At 35.3% G+C, this 16,754-nt stretch overlaps 1 protein-coding gene across 2 annotated transcripts in view; it reads left to right on the top strand.

The window, feature by feature from the left end:
• The window catches only part of PRKD3 (protein kinase D3), a gene marked incomplete at both ends in the record, with an annotated part of 57,100 nt that extends 42,496 nt beyond the window's left edge, over positions 1-14,604 (top strand). The window contains 8 exons of one of the 2 annotated variants that reach the window (XM_084234522.1): positions 3,633-3,682; positions 3,966-4,038; positions 5,046-5,152; positions 8,071-8,232; positions 8,464-8,562; positions 10,870-11,137; positions 13,572-13,657; positions 14,431-14,604. In XM_084234522.1, the coding sequence (XP_084090648.1) occupies positions 3,633-3,682; positions 3,966-4,038; positions 5,046-5,152; positions 8,071-8,232; positions 8,464-8,562; positions 10,870-11,137; positions 13,572-13,657; positions 14,431-14,604 (1,019 nt within the window). Of the gene's footprint in view, positions 1-3,629; positions 3,683-3,965; positions 4,039-5,045; positions 5,153-8,070; positions 8,233-8,463; positions 8,563-10,869; positions 11,138-13,571; positions 13,658-14,430 lie in introns of both variants that reach the window. The other variant, XM_084234521.1, reaches the window with a different exon arrangement.
• Between the last annotated feature and the right edge of the window lie 2,150 nt (positions 14,605-16,754).

Raw genomic sequence — 16,754 nt, 5'->3', positions numbered from 1 at the left:
ATAGGGTTGTCAGAATAGTGTTTGAAATCCATGAACTCTCATTTATTAAGTAAACTATTAGGATTACTATTTTGCTTTCTGGAGGGATATAAACAGTTTCTAAAGTCTTAAATTTCACCTCATACTTGTGAAATCAAAAATGCTGTATTTCTTCAACTAAATTAAAACATTTGGAAATACAAATTATTGAGACACATGTTCTTTGTACCAAAAAATGTATAAAATAAAACATAAATTTCATAAAGGTTCAAGTGAACGCTTAGTTAGAAAGCCATAATATGTCATTTTCCCTCCATTATTTTATTTCTAGGGAAACACAATTAGCAAATATATTTGTTAATTGTAATAGGTATCTTCCCGTTTCTAAATATAGCTTATTTCAGTTCAGCCTTGCTACTTTGCAAAGCTATTCTTGGCATTATGCTGGACTCTAAGCTAGAATACAAAAGAAATACAGAAATTTTATTTTTTTATTTATTTTTTTTAATAGAGGCATGTTTTTAATTTATTTATTTGTTTGTTTGTTTGTTTGTTTGTACATGCACTGGGTACAGTCAGAAGTGCGGGAGGGTGAGAGAATTCACCAGAGCCAGAGCGGGGAGCAGAGCAGGCAGAAGGACTGAAGTACACTGCTGAGGGGAGCAGCGGGTGGCAGGAGAGGTCTGCGTGCCATGTGGGACCCTCCTCCGGTGGCCGGGGAGCAGCCGGGGATCGAACCGGCACCGCAGAGGCCGCGGGCAGCTTTGCAACCCAGCGCTCAACTGCTGCGCCACCGGGGAGACCCGAATACAGAAATTTTAAAAGCTGTTTAGGGAGATGGGACTTACATACCTAAGTATTAGGTGAAAGCTTATAGCATGTAGAGCCAAAAGTGAGTAATGTATTATTCGGAGAATTCAGATATAGAGAGAAGGACTATGCAGAGATTTATTTTATTTATTTTTTTTTTTAAACATATGGTTGCATATGTTTTTTTTTTTTTTTTTTTTTAATAGAGGCATGCTTTATTTGTTTGCTGGTTTGTTTGTTTTGTTTATACATGCACTGGGTACAGTCAGAAGTGCGGGAGGGTGAGAGAATTCACCAGAGCCAGAGCGGGGAGCAGAGCAGGCAGAAGGACCGAAGTACACTGCTGAGGGGAGCAGCGGGCGGCAGGAGAGGTCTGCGCGCCATGTGGGACCCTCCTCCGGTGGCCGGGGAGCAGCCGGGGATCGAACCGGCGCCGCAGAGGCCGCGGGCAGCTTCGCAACCCAGAGCTCAACCGGTGCGCCACCGGGGAGGCCCTATGCAGAGATTTAATGGTAGGAGAACCTGATTGGGCCCTTGAATCTCAGATAGGATAGGTTAGAGAGCTAAATGGGAGAATGGAAGAAGTTATCAATAGTGTTACTTCAGTGAGGAGACAGGTGTGATCAAAGAGACATGGGGATGACCATGAACATGTTTGGTGTATAATAATGATCTTAGAGGGTGAATAAGTAGATATTCACAGTGCTTCTTCAGTTTGGAGGTATTTTATTTATTTATTTATTTTTAAAAGATTTTATTTATACATATAAAAACTGGAGCACAGGCCAGAGTTGTGGGGAGTAAGAGGTTCACTGGAGTCAGAGCAGTGAACAAAGCAGGCAGATCGACTGAAATACACTGCTGAGGGGAGCAGCGGGCAAGTCAGGAGAGGTCTGCTGCGCCACATGGGTTGATCTCTGGCTGGGGATTGAACTCGTGCTGCAGTAGCTGTGGCGAGCTTCATAGGTTGCATCTTAACCGGTTCCTTATGCCACCAGGGAGGCCCTGGAGGTATTTTAGATAGAACTTTCTGATACTCTAATTTCCTCCTAGAAAAGAAATAAAGTCCCATAAATACAAATTTTATGTGTGGGTTTGTGGACTCTTTCAAGCCCATCTCTTGAATTAAATCTGTAAAGACAGAATTGCAGAAGGCTTCAATGTGAGGATTTCATGAGAATGAAAACCTAATTCTGCTTACTAGCTCTGTGATCTTGACCTGTTCAGTTCTTTACAGTTCTTTCAATTCTTTGTAAGTACGCATAATCCATTTAGCACATTTCCTGACACATCAGTGATACTATGTTGTTGCTGCCCTTTCAACAACTTATGTTCCCCTGGAAAGCAATAGAATTATGACTAGATGGTGCTAGTAGTAGAGGCCTTTGAGAGAAAATAAATATTGAAACTTAAGCTAGAAAAGTAGATCAGCAGTTTCCTAGTTTCTACTGAGATTTAGGCACATTGATTCTGTTGAAGGTTGCCTTTTTTGTTTCTTTAAAAAGTTTAACATTTTAGTTATTTAAAATATTTTAAAGTTGACTTAACATTTTAAAATAGGGTTTTTGTGGCCTCCCCGGTGGCGCAGAGGTTGAGCGCTGGGTTGCGAAGCTGCCCGCAGCCTCTGTAGCGCCGGTTCAGTCCCCGGGTTGCAAAGCTGCCCGCAGCCTCTGTAGCGCCGGTTCAATCCCCGGCTGCTCCCCAGCCACCGGAGGGGGGTCCCACATGGCGCGTAGACCTCTCCTGCCACCCGCTGCTCCCCTCAGCAGTGTGCTTTGGTCCTGCCTGCTCTGCTCCCCGCTCTGGCTCTGGTGAGTTCTCTCACCCTCCCGCACTTCTGACTGTACCCAGTGCTTATATAAATAAATAAATAAAATAAATCTTTAAAAAAATAAAATAAAATAGGGTTTTTGATACTCATTGTTTTTAATGGATAATTTTACATTTCCTTGTGAGGGAAATTTTACATTTTTATGTTTGGGATTATAGAAGAAATTTCATTTTATTTCTTTGAGTTATTTCTGAGATTCTAGATGTTTGCTATCTAGTCTCTGTTTACTTCCTGTGTTTAATCCCTTTTCTCTTATTACTTCCTTTGCTTACCAAGGTAAAAAGATACTTAAACTTTATAAAATACATATATAAAATGAAAACATTTTCCTTGTACACACATAGCACATACCCTTATTTCCAATCCTATATCTCCCTCCCTCAGAAAACCATTATTAATAATTTGGTGTATATTTCTTGATTTGGGAGGGCTTTGGGAAAATGAACTTACATTAGCTGTGCTATATTATTATGTTTGAATTTTTGCCAAAAATGTGGTCATATTCGGTGTGTTTATTGCAACATGCTTTTGTATCCGTTATTTATTTACTTTTATATCAGATATATTTAAATATCAGTATATAAATTTACCTAATTTTTAATTTTTATCATGAAAATAATGCATATGTTTTATAAAAATGAAAGTATAGGAATTTGTAAAAGCTAAAATCCTTGTTCCCCAGCTCCACCTCTTTCATTTACCAGAAGTAGTCATGTATGTTTTGTAGTTTTAAGTTCAAATAATGCTACCCTGTAACTTGTCTTTCTCAGTACTTATTAATTAAATTAACTAAATTAAATATTTGGGCATCTTTACTTTTTAAGGATGTATCATTTTATTAACCAATTTGGATTAGTAATGTACGTTTGGATAAATTTCTAATGTGCATAATTATATTAATGTAGTATTTTTTAAATGTAAATAGCATTTTCATTTATGTTGAGTAAATATTAATATTGTCATATAACAACAGTTGTTACATGATATATATCATTTTTATATTTTACAGAAGATTTATCTACCAGTATCTCTGTATCTAATTGTCAAATCCAGGAAAATGTGGTAAGTAAAAATTAGAGCCAATGTATGAAAATTGGGTGATTAATACCTGATGGTGGTAATACCTGATGGGAGTACCGCAGTATTTCCACAGTTTAAAAAAAGGTCATAGTATAAAAACTGGGCTTATCTTCCTAGTACATAGAAAACTTATGCTTCATAAAATATTTTGTTAGGAAAATTTCGTTTCTTAAAAATAAAAATGTATTTAAGTATTTGAAAAGAGTAAGACATGTTAACATTGTTTCATAGAGATTAACAAAACTGCTTGCTCTCTCCTAAATAGGACATTAGTACTGTTTACCAGATCTTTGCAGATGAGGTGCTTGGTTCAGGCCAGTTTGGTATTGTTTATGGAGGTAAGCCTTTTGCTATTGTACATACTTAGAAAAATTATGAAATTTTAAACTGTTATGTCTTTTCAGAATTTTGTTAATTGGTCTTTTTCTCAAAGGCTGACTCAATCCTTTTAGCTAAGTTTTTCTCACTGTAACTGAGTCATCATTCCCTAATTTCATCTATAAACTTTGAAAATTATCAGAAAATTAGTTTCACAAATCTTTTTTCTTATTATAGCTCACATGTAAAGATGTTTATGTGGAAAAAATAAATGGTTTGAAGCTATATTGGGCTGTGTGGGCTTGTTTATTGAAATATATTCCCTGCTGGTTTTCCAGCATAAATGGTTCCATTTGTTGGGTGCTGACAATGAATATCATCTCTGAAGAACTGAAATCTTAATCTCTGATGTATAATTTGGCAAAGTCATTTGACCTCAATGTGCCTCGGTTTAATGGAGCTAATAAAATTAACCTACATAACTCACACAGTTGTTAATATTAATTTAATTAAACCTAAAGGACGTGAATATACTTTCTAAGCTATGATCCAAGATATAAAAGTAATGTTAAATCTTGTCATCCCCTTTTATCAACATAAGACTGTTATAATATTCTTCCTGGTTGGCCTTTCTGCCTCCGAACTTGCTCAGTACATCAAATAACTCATTGTTGACTAAGTGAACCTAAACCTGGAATAAAATTAATTCTTAATGCTGTATTTCTGTCTTGAGACTCTCTGAAGTCAAGGTCAGGACAGTTAACTGTCATTTATATATAATAAGGCAGGTAGTTTTTCAGCAAACAAGTTTATTCAGATGTCTCATCATTTCTAGTAAATGATACAGCCTTTATTCAGGGCAAATATGATAGAAGGAAAACATAATTTCCTAAAATTAAAGTTGAATGAAGGCAAAAGAACAAAATGAGCATATAAAATTTTCAGTCTATCAGCAGGTTCCTCATAAAATATTTTAATTATATTTGAGCTGTCAATTTGTTTGCTCTTTTCTATATTTTTAAAATAGGAAAACATAGAAAGACTGGAAGGGATGTGGCTATTAAAGTAATTGATAAGATGAGATTCCCTACAAAACAGGAAAGTCAACTCCGTAATGAAGTGGCTATTTTACAGGTAAAAGCTAAGTTGCTTTGTATGGTTTTGATTTTGACTTTGCATAGTATTATATAAATATAATATGCAGTTGTCCATTCATTTTTCATGAATTTATGAATCGGGGCCTCCCTGGTGGCACAAACGGTTAAGACGCAACCTATGAAGCTATCCACAGCCGCTGCAGCATGAATTTGATCCCTGACCAGGGAGCTACCCACATGGCGCAGCAGACCTCTCCTGACTTGCCCGCTGCTCCCCTCAGCAGTGTATTTCAGTCAGTCTGCCTGTTCTGTTTACCGTTCTGTCTCTGGTGAAGCCTCTTACCCTCCACACCTCTGGCCTGTACCCCAGTTCTTGTGTGCATAAATAAGTAAATTTAAAAAAAATAAATTTATAAATCATGATGATGCAATAGTGCTGTCAGAGCCCCATTTGCTTTTGGGAGAGGTTCAAGAAGAGACAGCTTTCTGACCTTATTTTTCTATGAAGAAGAGGGTAAGAAATTTACAAAGACATAGTTAATCTTACATTTATTACATTGGTTATAATTAGTAACATTTGGAGTTGTTTTTTTTTTTTAAATATGTATTTTTTTAAAGATTTATTGGTTTATGCATACAAGAGCTGGGATGCAAGCCAGAGAAGCAGTGGTGAGAGGATTCACCAGAGACAGAATGGTAAACAGAAGAGAGACAGAGTAGGGAGCAGGACAGGCAGATGTACTGAAATACACTGCTGAGGGGAGCAGTGGGCGAGGCAGGAGAGGTCTGCTGCATCATGTGGGTCACCTCACTGGCTGGGGATCAAACTTGTGCTGCAGTGGCTGTGGCTAGCTTCTTACTGTTACATCTTAACCCCTTGCTCCACATGGTAAGGTCCCATAATTAGTAACATTTGTATCACCTTATTGTTCAGAGGCGTGATAATCAAAAGATTATGTTCTACAAGCTACCTGTGGTTACCTCAAGGCTGTCTCCTCCTATAAAACTACCTTTAAAGAGGATATTAATAGTACTCAGACACTCTATGAGGGTGTTAATATAGTTAAAAATCTTTTTTTATGTCTAATTTTGGGATCTCTCTCATCCAACTAATGTGCAAAAATAAAATATTAAGGACATATTTCTAAGGCTTGATTTCTCATAGCTTTGATCACAAACTAAACACTGAAGCTTCTTCCTACCATGTAACCAACTATGGATCATAATTTAGATGCATAATGTTAAAAACTTTTTCATTATATCCTCCTCATCATTTTCATTGATATTGCCCAACTGAGAAAAGAATTGAGTACATCTCCAAAAATACTGTTTTCATCTTAAATTTAATGCAGTACTATTTTTGTTGTAGATTCTTTTCAAATTGTCTTTATAACATATTTACGTTTTTATATTTAGTGAATTGCTTACTTTGTATAGAAACTATGCTTAAGTACTTTTTCTCAGTATCACTCAGCTAAAGGCAGGTTTAGAGTTTGAATCTAAGTCTTGCTTTAAAGCCACATGTGCTTTCTATTCTACCATAGTGGACCTAGTTTAATTTATATGTGTGGTGTTTGTGTATTGACACACACATGTAAAATTGTGCCTTCAATTGTTCCTTTGCAGTATGTAAATAAATCAAAATTCTATATATTTAAGGATCAGCTTTGGCTACTTTGTATATGAGTGATAATTCTAGTACTATGTGAATTAATATATTTTTTTAAAGGGAATTGTTTTCATTTTCTAAACGTTTTTAAAAGCATCAACCGTGATTCAGACATTGAGCTAAAATGACTGAGACATAGTCTGTACCCAAAGGGAACATTAGGCTATAAAGTAAAATACTTAAACACATATTCCAGTGCATGGGTAAGGTATTGCTGACTGTCTAGAGTGTAATGGAAACTACTACAGTAATCCTATAGAAAGTACTGTGAGCTAAAATTAAGGCAGTTTTGCCATGGGAATTGAGAAATGATGCAGGATTCAAAAAACAATTTAGAGAGTACTCAATCTCTTATAGGCCAAAAAAAGTCGGCCCCCTTCCCATAGTTAGGTACCAGTAATAAGGGGGGAAAGCATAAAAACAATTTCTATTAACAAAGACTGAAAATGTAATGACGGTGGAACATATTTAAGTTTGGATAGAGAGAATGAAACCTGATTATTAAAGATGTAAAAGCAACAGCAGAGGAATTTAGATTTATGTCCATAAATAAAGAGCCATTGAACAATTTTTAGTGTGGCTGACTTCTCAAATTTGCTTTAGAGAAATATGGGGTTTTTTGGTTTGCTTTTTAAGTAGGAAGACAGATGGGTTTTTTATTAACAGAAACAGTATCACATTCATCTTTGTATTTCTCAAGCTCTGCTAGCCTAGTATAGTACTCAAGAAACACGGGGCAATGGATGTAAAGAGATGCTGAGCCTAGGATGGAAGACCAAACTGAGGTAGAACATCATGAAAATCAAGACCTAGATGATGACCTTAAAAACAAAACTATCTTTTGAGCAAAGACCTTCACAAATTTAGCCCCCAAGAGCTTAAACTCTTAATTGGCTAACCTATGATTGGCATTTGGTCCCTGTTCCTGAGCAGTATAAACTTACTGTTATACCGCCAAAACACAGTATTGTAAACCAACGCTACCTCAATAAAAATAATTAATTTTTTTAAAAAGAGAAGGAAGGAAAAGTAGTAGTGATGGACAAAATCAGTCATATAATCAAATAGGGAAGACATTATTTTCCCTCGGTACATCTACTCTCATAGAGAGCTTTGGAAAATCACAATCTGATCCTATTTGTTTTGTTTGCTTTTATTATTTTTCAGCTGGTTTCCTTTCTATGCCATGTAATTCATATAATTTTTGCAGTGCATTGATAGATGTTTGAGTAGTAAAATTATCTCGCTACGTAAGTTGGTCAAATAAGTATTCTGTAACTCTTCAGAATTTACACCATCCTGGGATTGTAAACCTGGAATGTATGTTTGAAACCCCAGAACGAGTGTTTGTTGTGATGGAAAAGCTGCATGGAGATATGTTGGAAATGATTCTATCCAGCGAGAAAAGTAGACTTCCAGAACGAATTACTAAATTCATGGTCACACAGGTATTTTATCTATTTTAAAACTAAACATTGTCAGAACTAAGAATTAAATAGTAACGCTTTTCTATATCGGAATATTGTGGGAATTGTTAACCTTGAAAAACAGAATAACAGTTCACTTAAATCCTGGTGAATGGTAGTAGACTTTTCAAATTACTGTACCATACAGGGGGTCAGATTGGAATTCAGTTATGATTTTTTCAGGCATTAAAAAAGTCTTTTCTTCAATAATAGATTCTTGTTGCTTTGAGGAATCTACATTTTAAGAACATTGTACACTGTGATTTAAAGCCAGAAAATGTACTACTCGCATCAGCAGAGCCATTTCCTCAGGTGAGATATTCTCCAGAACCTTTTTAAGATTTGTTTTCAGTGTCTGTCTGGCAATATTACTAAGTTCCCATGTAGCAAAAACCTCCAGTGCTGGAGGTTCAAATACATAACCATCTTATAGAAATAAGGTTTTTAACCTGTGACTTTCAGTGAGGATCAATATTTGAATAATTTGAATTCAGATTTTACTGCTTATAGTTTATTTTCATTAAGACTTCTTAAACGTAACCAGATCTCAAGGAATAACTTTTTGCACAGAAATTATTTAAATTTCACCACTCCCTGTGGGTTGGGAACAAAATGGAAGGAGAAGCAACTTATGTTGATGCATGATGCTCAGGACAAATTCTCCATAAAATAAAACAAATTGAAGAGTAACCCTGAAATGGGAGATACTAGATTTTGGTTGAGGCAACTTCTTTTCCTCTTTAGAGAACTATATTTCAAATGTTTTCACCAAAATCTATGTAAGAATTATATTTCCTCTGACAACCAGTGCTCACACATATGACAGTACTGTGTGCGTATATCCTAAGTGTGATGCATTCATTTTATTATTCACTTTGTTAAATTTCATCTTATGAAAAGTGTTGATCTTGATCCAAACTTATTTCATAATTTAAAAGTGAATCATAGCCAAAGTTTGAAATAGTTGTCTAGAATATTTATGTTAGTACCTATGAATGTTCTTAATTTTGTCATTGATAAATCCTCCAATCAGCTAGAATATTTGTTGTGTTATTGTTCATGTACATTTAAAATATACACAATTAGACAAAGATCTAGAATAAGCACAATAGATGACTGTTTTTCACTTCATAAATACATCTCAAATTGTCTTTCCAAGGAAAAGATTTTAAAAATTCAAATTCTTCACTTTTAAAGATGTAGACGAAAGATATAGTCTTTCTTTTATAACATCTATTTGGTTGAAAGTGATTCTGTATCATTGTAAGAACAAAAAGGGTTCCCTGATAATTTGGTGCTTTCATATATTATCTTAATTGATCATCAAAATGGTACAGCTAAGGATAAACTCCAACTTTCTTACCTCTGCTTTAGTGATCCCTATTGTTGTCATTAGGAACAAAGGGGGAAAATGATGTCATTTATTTGATAGTCTTCTATTCAAGTATTAGCCAGGCCTTGCTTCATTATTCAGTTGCTAAGGTCCTATCTACTTTAACAAGATGTTAGCTGAAATACGCTATTTAACAAAAAGAGAGTTCAAATTTCTTCATGGTCACTTATTCTATTCTTTGAAGACTCAAATAGAGAAGTGGCCAGATGCAGTTCACAGGACAAAAAGCATCAAAAAAATGTATCTGAGAATCCATATCTGAGAAACAGCTAGCAGCATTTGAAGATACCTTTGCTCACCAGTCACTATTTATATTGCGTTATAAAGGTCAAATTCCTTCTCTCAAATTATTTTAATTTTTTTTGTTTGTTTTTCTGAAGACATTTTGTAAATCAGGACATTCTCTCCAGAAAATACTTAGTGTTAGCTTGTTCAGTGTGAATGCATCATTGGTCACCAAAATCTGAACCTGTACTAGAAAGTAGGCATCAAGATTAATTGTGAGCCAAGCTCATTGCACTACTAGAACTCTTTTGTGACTATCACTACTTTCAGATATAGCTTTTTTCATACGTAAACATCCAGCTAGTAACAATTTGTTTCTTGGTCACAGAAAAGTTACTCTTATTCTTTCAAGCAATAATCTCTAGCACTATTCTACTGTCTCTATTAATAGTTATCATTAATGAAACTAAATTTACTTGCCAATTTATAGTATCCTTGGGAATAGAGATTCTAGGACTAAGCAAAAATAAATGGTAAGTTTTTAAATACCTTATTTTTTATTCAGGAAATGTATATTCAGTACTTTTGTATGTCTGTAAGGCCATTGGAACTTCAAAAATGAAACACTTACTTCCTGCTCACAGATGAAAGTGAGCCCTAAAAGCCAAATGATAAAAGACCTACACTCTCCATCCATTTCATCAAAAACCTTTGAATACTTTTAATACCAGTCTGGTATTATATTTCCTAGAAGCTGGAATTCATACGTGGTTTTTTGAAATAAACACGAGAAAAACTCATTCTATATTAGTAATGGATCACATATAAATGTATCCTGCCTTTTGGGAAAAAGATATTTTAGTTTCCATATCTATTATCATTTTACCTTCCTAATACAACTCAGTGCAAGTGTGTTGACATGATAGTTTCACATTTAGGAACAGGTATGTGCATATAGGTTGACACATAATATAAACTGAACATCATCCTTTGATTTCCAGGTGAAGCTGTGTGACTTTGGTTTTGCACGCATCATTGGTGAGAAGTCATTCAGGAGGTCTGTAGTAGGAACTCCAGCATACTTGGCCCCTGAAGTTCTTAGGAGCAAAGGTTACAACCGTTCTCTAGATATGTGGTCAGTGGGCGTTATCGTCTATGTGAGCCTCAGTGGCACGTTTCCTTTCAATGAAGATGAAGACATAAATGACCAAATCCAAAATGCTGCATTTATGTACCCACCAAATCCATGGAGAGAAATTTCTGGTGAAGGTAAAATTTAGTTCTATGCCATTTAGTCTACAAGTCTTTTTGATTCCAAGTTGACCTGTTTCTTCTGACTTCTCTTTCATTCATCTTCTAAAATTCACTTACCAAGTGTCTTTTTATATCTTCCTTACATTCAGATGTAGCACTATTCCAGGCCCAGTTGCCTCAGTTTGAAACTACTAAGATAAATTTTTAACTGACTTACCCATCAAACTCTCCTGGTCCTTCATCACCACTGTCAAATCTTCTGGAAACACCACTTTCATCTTACCCTGTTCCCAAACACAGGGGCCTCCCTTTAACCCGTTGCAGCTTTAGGTTCTGTATGTGATACCTCCCACTACTCCCCTACAAAAGCCTGCTTGTGTAGTCTTTTTTGAATTCTTCATTTTGTGTAGGCCTTTCCCCCTGACTCTATTCACTACTGAAATCCTTCCAGACCTTCAAGGAACTCTTAACTTGTGGCTCATCTGTGAGGTTTTCCCTCTAAACTCTATGAGATCTTTCTTAGCCTACTAGTTGGACGTATTTTTCCAGGTATTCTTCTGTCATTTCACTATTACTTTTCCTGTCTTCACAACACTGTAAGCTCCTTGAATGGAGCCTCCTAACTTGGTTCTTTATAGCAACCTTTATACTCAATGGACACTCCAGTTTTTTAGCTCTTCCATGGAACACTACTGGGGACCCTCCTACATTTGGTTTTCCTGCCTGTTGAAGATTTTTCAGTTTTCAACCCCTCATTCTATATCTATCAAGAATAGTCTGGTTGACCCTTTTTTCTGATACTGGAAAGAAGAGTACACCCTTAAAAACATTGTTTAACAGTCCTGTAGAATTTAGAAGAAACCACTGCTAGGTACTTCCCCTATATGGATTTCACCAAACCTTAGAACAGATAAGTCTTTTTTTCCAGATCGAATCACAGAGATTAACAGTTCATTAAACTGAGCAAAGTGTGAGGAACAGCATGATAAAGTAGCAGGTTCACTTGATAATGAATAGAGCAAATTGAAGAACATTTGAGGGGTTTTGGATGTTACCAAAATTATCTTGGTAGAGCTCCTGGGGCAGTCTGTGGTCCTCTTATTATACAAGACTCACTTTGTAAGTTTATGAAAAGAAAAACCCCAGGCCATGTCTCAGATAATTCAGATTTATCAATTGGAATGATACCCACAAAAACATTTTAAATAAATACCCACAAATGATTTTTTTTTTTTAAGAGGCATGTTTTATTTAATTGTTTGTTTGTTTGTTTTGTTTATACAAGCACTGGGTACAGTCAGAAGCGCAGGAGGGTGAGAGAATTCACCAGAGCCAGAGCAGGGAGCAGAGCAGGCAGAAGGACTGAAGTACACTGCTGAGGGGAGCAGCGGGCAGCATGAGAGGTGCCATGTGGGACCCTCCTCCAGTGGCCGGGGAGCAGCCGGGGATCGAACCGGCGCCGCAGAGGCCGCGGGCAGCTTCGCAACCCAGCACTCAACCACTGCGCCACTGGGGAGGCCCACACAAATGATTCTTGATGGTGGAACACCATATAAGGACCAATGTATGAAGGCTTGAAATATTTGGAACACAGAGAAATTCACAACTAAAATGTTTATGGAAAATCTTTGCTAGTTTGGTGGTAAAGAGAAATAGTACTAGTATATATCTTTCATTTGGTTCATCCTAGGTCCAGACCTTAATATCAGTATTTCAGGTTTATTATTATATTGGGTCATAGTCTATAGGTAGTTATATGGTGCTTTGGTTTTATACTTGGTCCATTTCTCAAAAAAGTTAGGTAAAGTATATATGCCAAGATCTCACCACATATACCAAAAGGCTAACATACTTGTCCAAATCTGTTGAGTATGAACTTTTAAATAATACGATGTCTCCTCAATCTAACCACATCTCTTGAGGCAAGTCAGTAGCTTTGGCTACTTTTACATATCAAACCAGGGATCAGAGAATATAGCATCATTTAAAAAAGTGGGGGAGTTAACCTCTAGTCAGAGCTTTATTCATCTTGATGTGTAAGATTTACTACTCACAACGTAGGTGCTAAGTACCATTCTAAGCCCTTTTCATGTGTTCAACTAATTTTATCTTCTCAACCTCATTTTACAGGTAAGGAAACTGAGGCACAGTATAGATTAGTAACTGACCCCATATCATAGTAGTAAGTGGCACAATGACTTAAGCCCAGGCAGGCTGGCTCCAGAGTATCTTTTAATCTTCATTCTATGCTGCCTCCTTAATAAAACAGGTGCACTATAAACTCAATAAACATTTTGGGCCACTAAGACATGTTAGCTTAAAGGCCATGCTCTTAAGCAAATATACTCAACCCTATATTACAACGGCTTGAACTACCTTCTAGACAGGGCCACAAGTATAGGATGCTCTGTATGCCCAAATTTACGTATCTAATTGTCTTTTCCCTTAGCAATTGACTTGATAAACAATCTACTTCAAGTGAAGATGAGAAAACGTTACAGTGTGGACAAATCTCTTAGTCATCCCTGGCTACAGGTAAAAAAAAAAAAGTTTCTTTGGCTATTTTTTGAGCAGTTCATTGTGATTTCTTTAAAACAATATAAGTGTTCTTCAGTTATTAAGGTGCACTATGGCTGAATCTATGGAAGTTCTGCAGTACACCATTCAAATACAAAACTGATAGGTAATTAAACTCCTCTGACTGAAAGCAGTGATTTAGCCTTTCATAAGGCCTTATATGTTCATTTCACCCTTTTGTAAGATAAACCCTTTTGTAAGTAACTGAATACTACTTTGTCAAATACACTTTATTTGTAAAACTACTTTGTAATACTACTTTGTCAAGTAATACTACAAAGTAATACTAATTTGTCAAATGCACTTTATTTGTAAAACATCCACTGAAAGGTTTATGTTTGCATTGAAAAGTTCAGAAATCCCATTTTGAAATGTTTATCTTAATTCCCCAAAAGCTATTGCATAGATTCATCAAAAGATAATACCCCAAATTATTTTAAAGGGAGTGAATGGAAGAATTAACTTCAAAACAAAAACAGTCTCAGCAATTATTGTATTATTCTGAAAATAGAGTCTAAACACTTTTCCCCAGTTTGTGCAATAGTATAGAATAAAATATTGGTGATTATTAGCCACTTTAGAACTTTGAGGCAATTATTGTTTAAATTTTAGAAACTAGTTACTTTCTTCACTTAAGATTAAATTTGAAAAATCATTTATATTTAACAAAAAAGAGCTTGAGATGATTTTGTTTCCTTTATATTTCATAATCACTTTTTTTTTTTTTAAAGGACTATCAGACTTGGCTTGACCTTCGAGAATTTGAAACTCGCATTGGAGAACGTTATATTACACACGAAAGTGATGATGCCCGTTGGGAAATACATGCATACACACACAACCTTGTATACCCAAAGCACTTCATTATGGCTCCTAATCCAGATGATATGGAAGAAGATCCTTAATAATCAGTGAGCTAACATCATTAAGGAAGGATTTCATTTTATGGATTGATACTCTGCTGCAAAACTGTTCTTTCTACACTGTCATCTGCGGGGATTCAAAGGCATGAGGAATATAAGAAATCAGTGACACCAATACTGTAGTTCATAATGAGTAGGTCCAAGAGGGGAAAGTGAGTAACAGAAACACATTTTCATAGCATAAGCGATAACTGGTTTTTGTGTTTTTTTTCTAATCTTTCAGTTTAGTACAATAGCGGCACTTAATTTATATTGCCTTTCTTGTTCTTGTGTTATTTTTTTAAGAAGAAGAAAACAAGGCTAGCGCCCAGTTATTGCATAGTTCAACCAAATAATACAAGAGTTGTAGGTTGATTACTAAATAGGTTTGCATTTAAAAGATAACAAAGGCTACTAGCATGTGATTTAACATTTGTTTAACTGACCATAGAGACCTTGAAGGGTTTTTCCTTGACATGTAGAAAAGGAGCACTGGAATGGTTACCCTTTGATTTTAGGTCAATCAGGACTCCAAAATGATCCCTAAGAGACTCTGCATATACTCTGTACAACATAAAAATTAAAGTTACCATCTTTTGTGAGTATGTTGCCACAGCCTCTAAGATAATTTAGGACAACTGATAATACAAAACCAGGAGCAGGAACTGCTAGTCTGTCTAAGTGCTGAATTGTTAGTCTTCTCATAGCTCAACTCTGCTGCTAAATACTCATGTTTCCCATTGACACCACTGTGATGCCACAATTGGATTTCAAAATTCAGTGGGTAAAGGGATAAACAATTTAGAGTTGAATAATTGGAGAGGGATAAGCCCTAAATACTACAGTAAGGTCAGTGCAGGGTCAATTAATGCTATAGGAAAGACTAGCAAACAGTATCCTTTTTTCCTTTCCTTAGCTTAGGGAGAGCTTTACGGATTATTTGGAATATTTTTAAAACCAACCATTTTAAGGAGTTTGGGGGAATGAGTAGGTAGAAAATCAAATAGTTAATAAAGGCAGGGCTGTATAAGGCAAGTAAAGGAAAACTGAAGTAAGTTCTGTGTTTTGTTTTGTTTTTTAAACATTTCAGCTCCAGCAACAGCTAAAATTTTTTCCCCTACTCATACATAATATTGAAGAGATCATTTTTCATAGCTTTTAGAAAGTTACTAATAGTTCTCCCCCAAAATGATTTAAGATCTGGGACTATCCACTTATACAAAAAACCTAGTGGCTTTTTGTTTCTTCATTCCTTAGTAATCATTGTAAGCCCCCCCTTTTTTTTTAATATCTCAAAACCCAAAAGATTTAGAAAACCTGAATTTAAGTCATGGCTCCATTCTTTATTAGCTGTGTATAAGCCTATATAGGCAGCTAACAATCTTGAATTCTTCAGTCTATCAAATGAAGATCATAATTTGAAAATTAACTGGAATAATGTTCATTGCTATATTTATATAATCAAACCGTACAAAGCCATGAAATTAATTGCACTCTTTTTGTTCTTGTTGAATGCCTAAGAAAAGTTATCTTAAAAAAAAATTTGTAAAGGCACTGTCAAATAATTTGGAGTTGAGTAATTACTCCAAATACCTTTTAACTTGCATAGCTTTGTGTTGATGTGAAGTTGTATTTGTATAAGAAATGTTAGAAACATTTAATAATGTACAAAGTAGTCTATAATGACACTGTTCAGTACATTTTTATATTTTTTGTTACATCCTACTTTTTGTAAATATTCTCAAGCTTGATAATAAAATGTATTTCCATATCACCATACTTTTCCATGTGCAAACCTGAGCCTATATCTACCAGAGGTATCCAAAGAAAATATTATTTAGTTGTGTTATTTTCCCAGGCCTTGGTAAGAGAACTATTTTGAAAATAGTATTTGTAAATTAAAATAATGCTATTATTTAAGAACACTGATATTTTTTAACTGCCTAAAATAAAAAACACCTCATTGTAATAATTTTACATGAAATTTGAGGTTAATTATCTGGAGGTCTCATTTCTTGGCATTAAAGTTTGGAATATTTACAACTACCAATTTTTCAGGAACTACTATCAAATATTCAACTATTGTAACTGCTTTGAAGACTTAAATAAGTTAAACACCTAATATCAAAATCAGTTTTCTAGTTTTTAAGAGA

The sequence above is a fragment of the Talpa europaea genome (genome assembly GCF_964194135.1).
Source record: "Talpa europaea genome assembly, chromosome: 6".
Lineage (NCBI taxonomy): Eukaryota > Metazoa > Chordata > Mammalia > Eulipotyphla > Talpidae > Talpa > Talpa europaea.
This window is presented reverse-complemented; position numbering and strand designations above follow the sequence as displayed.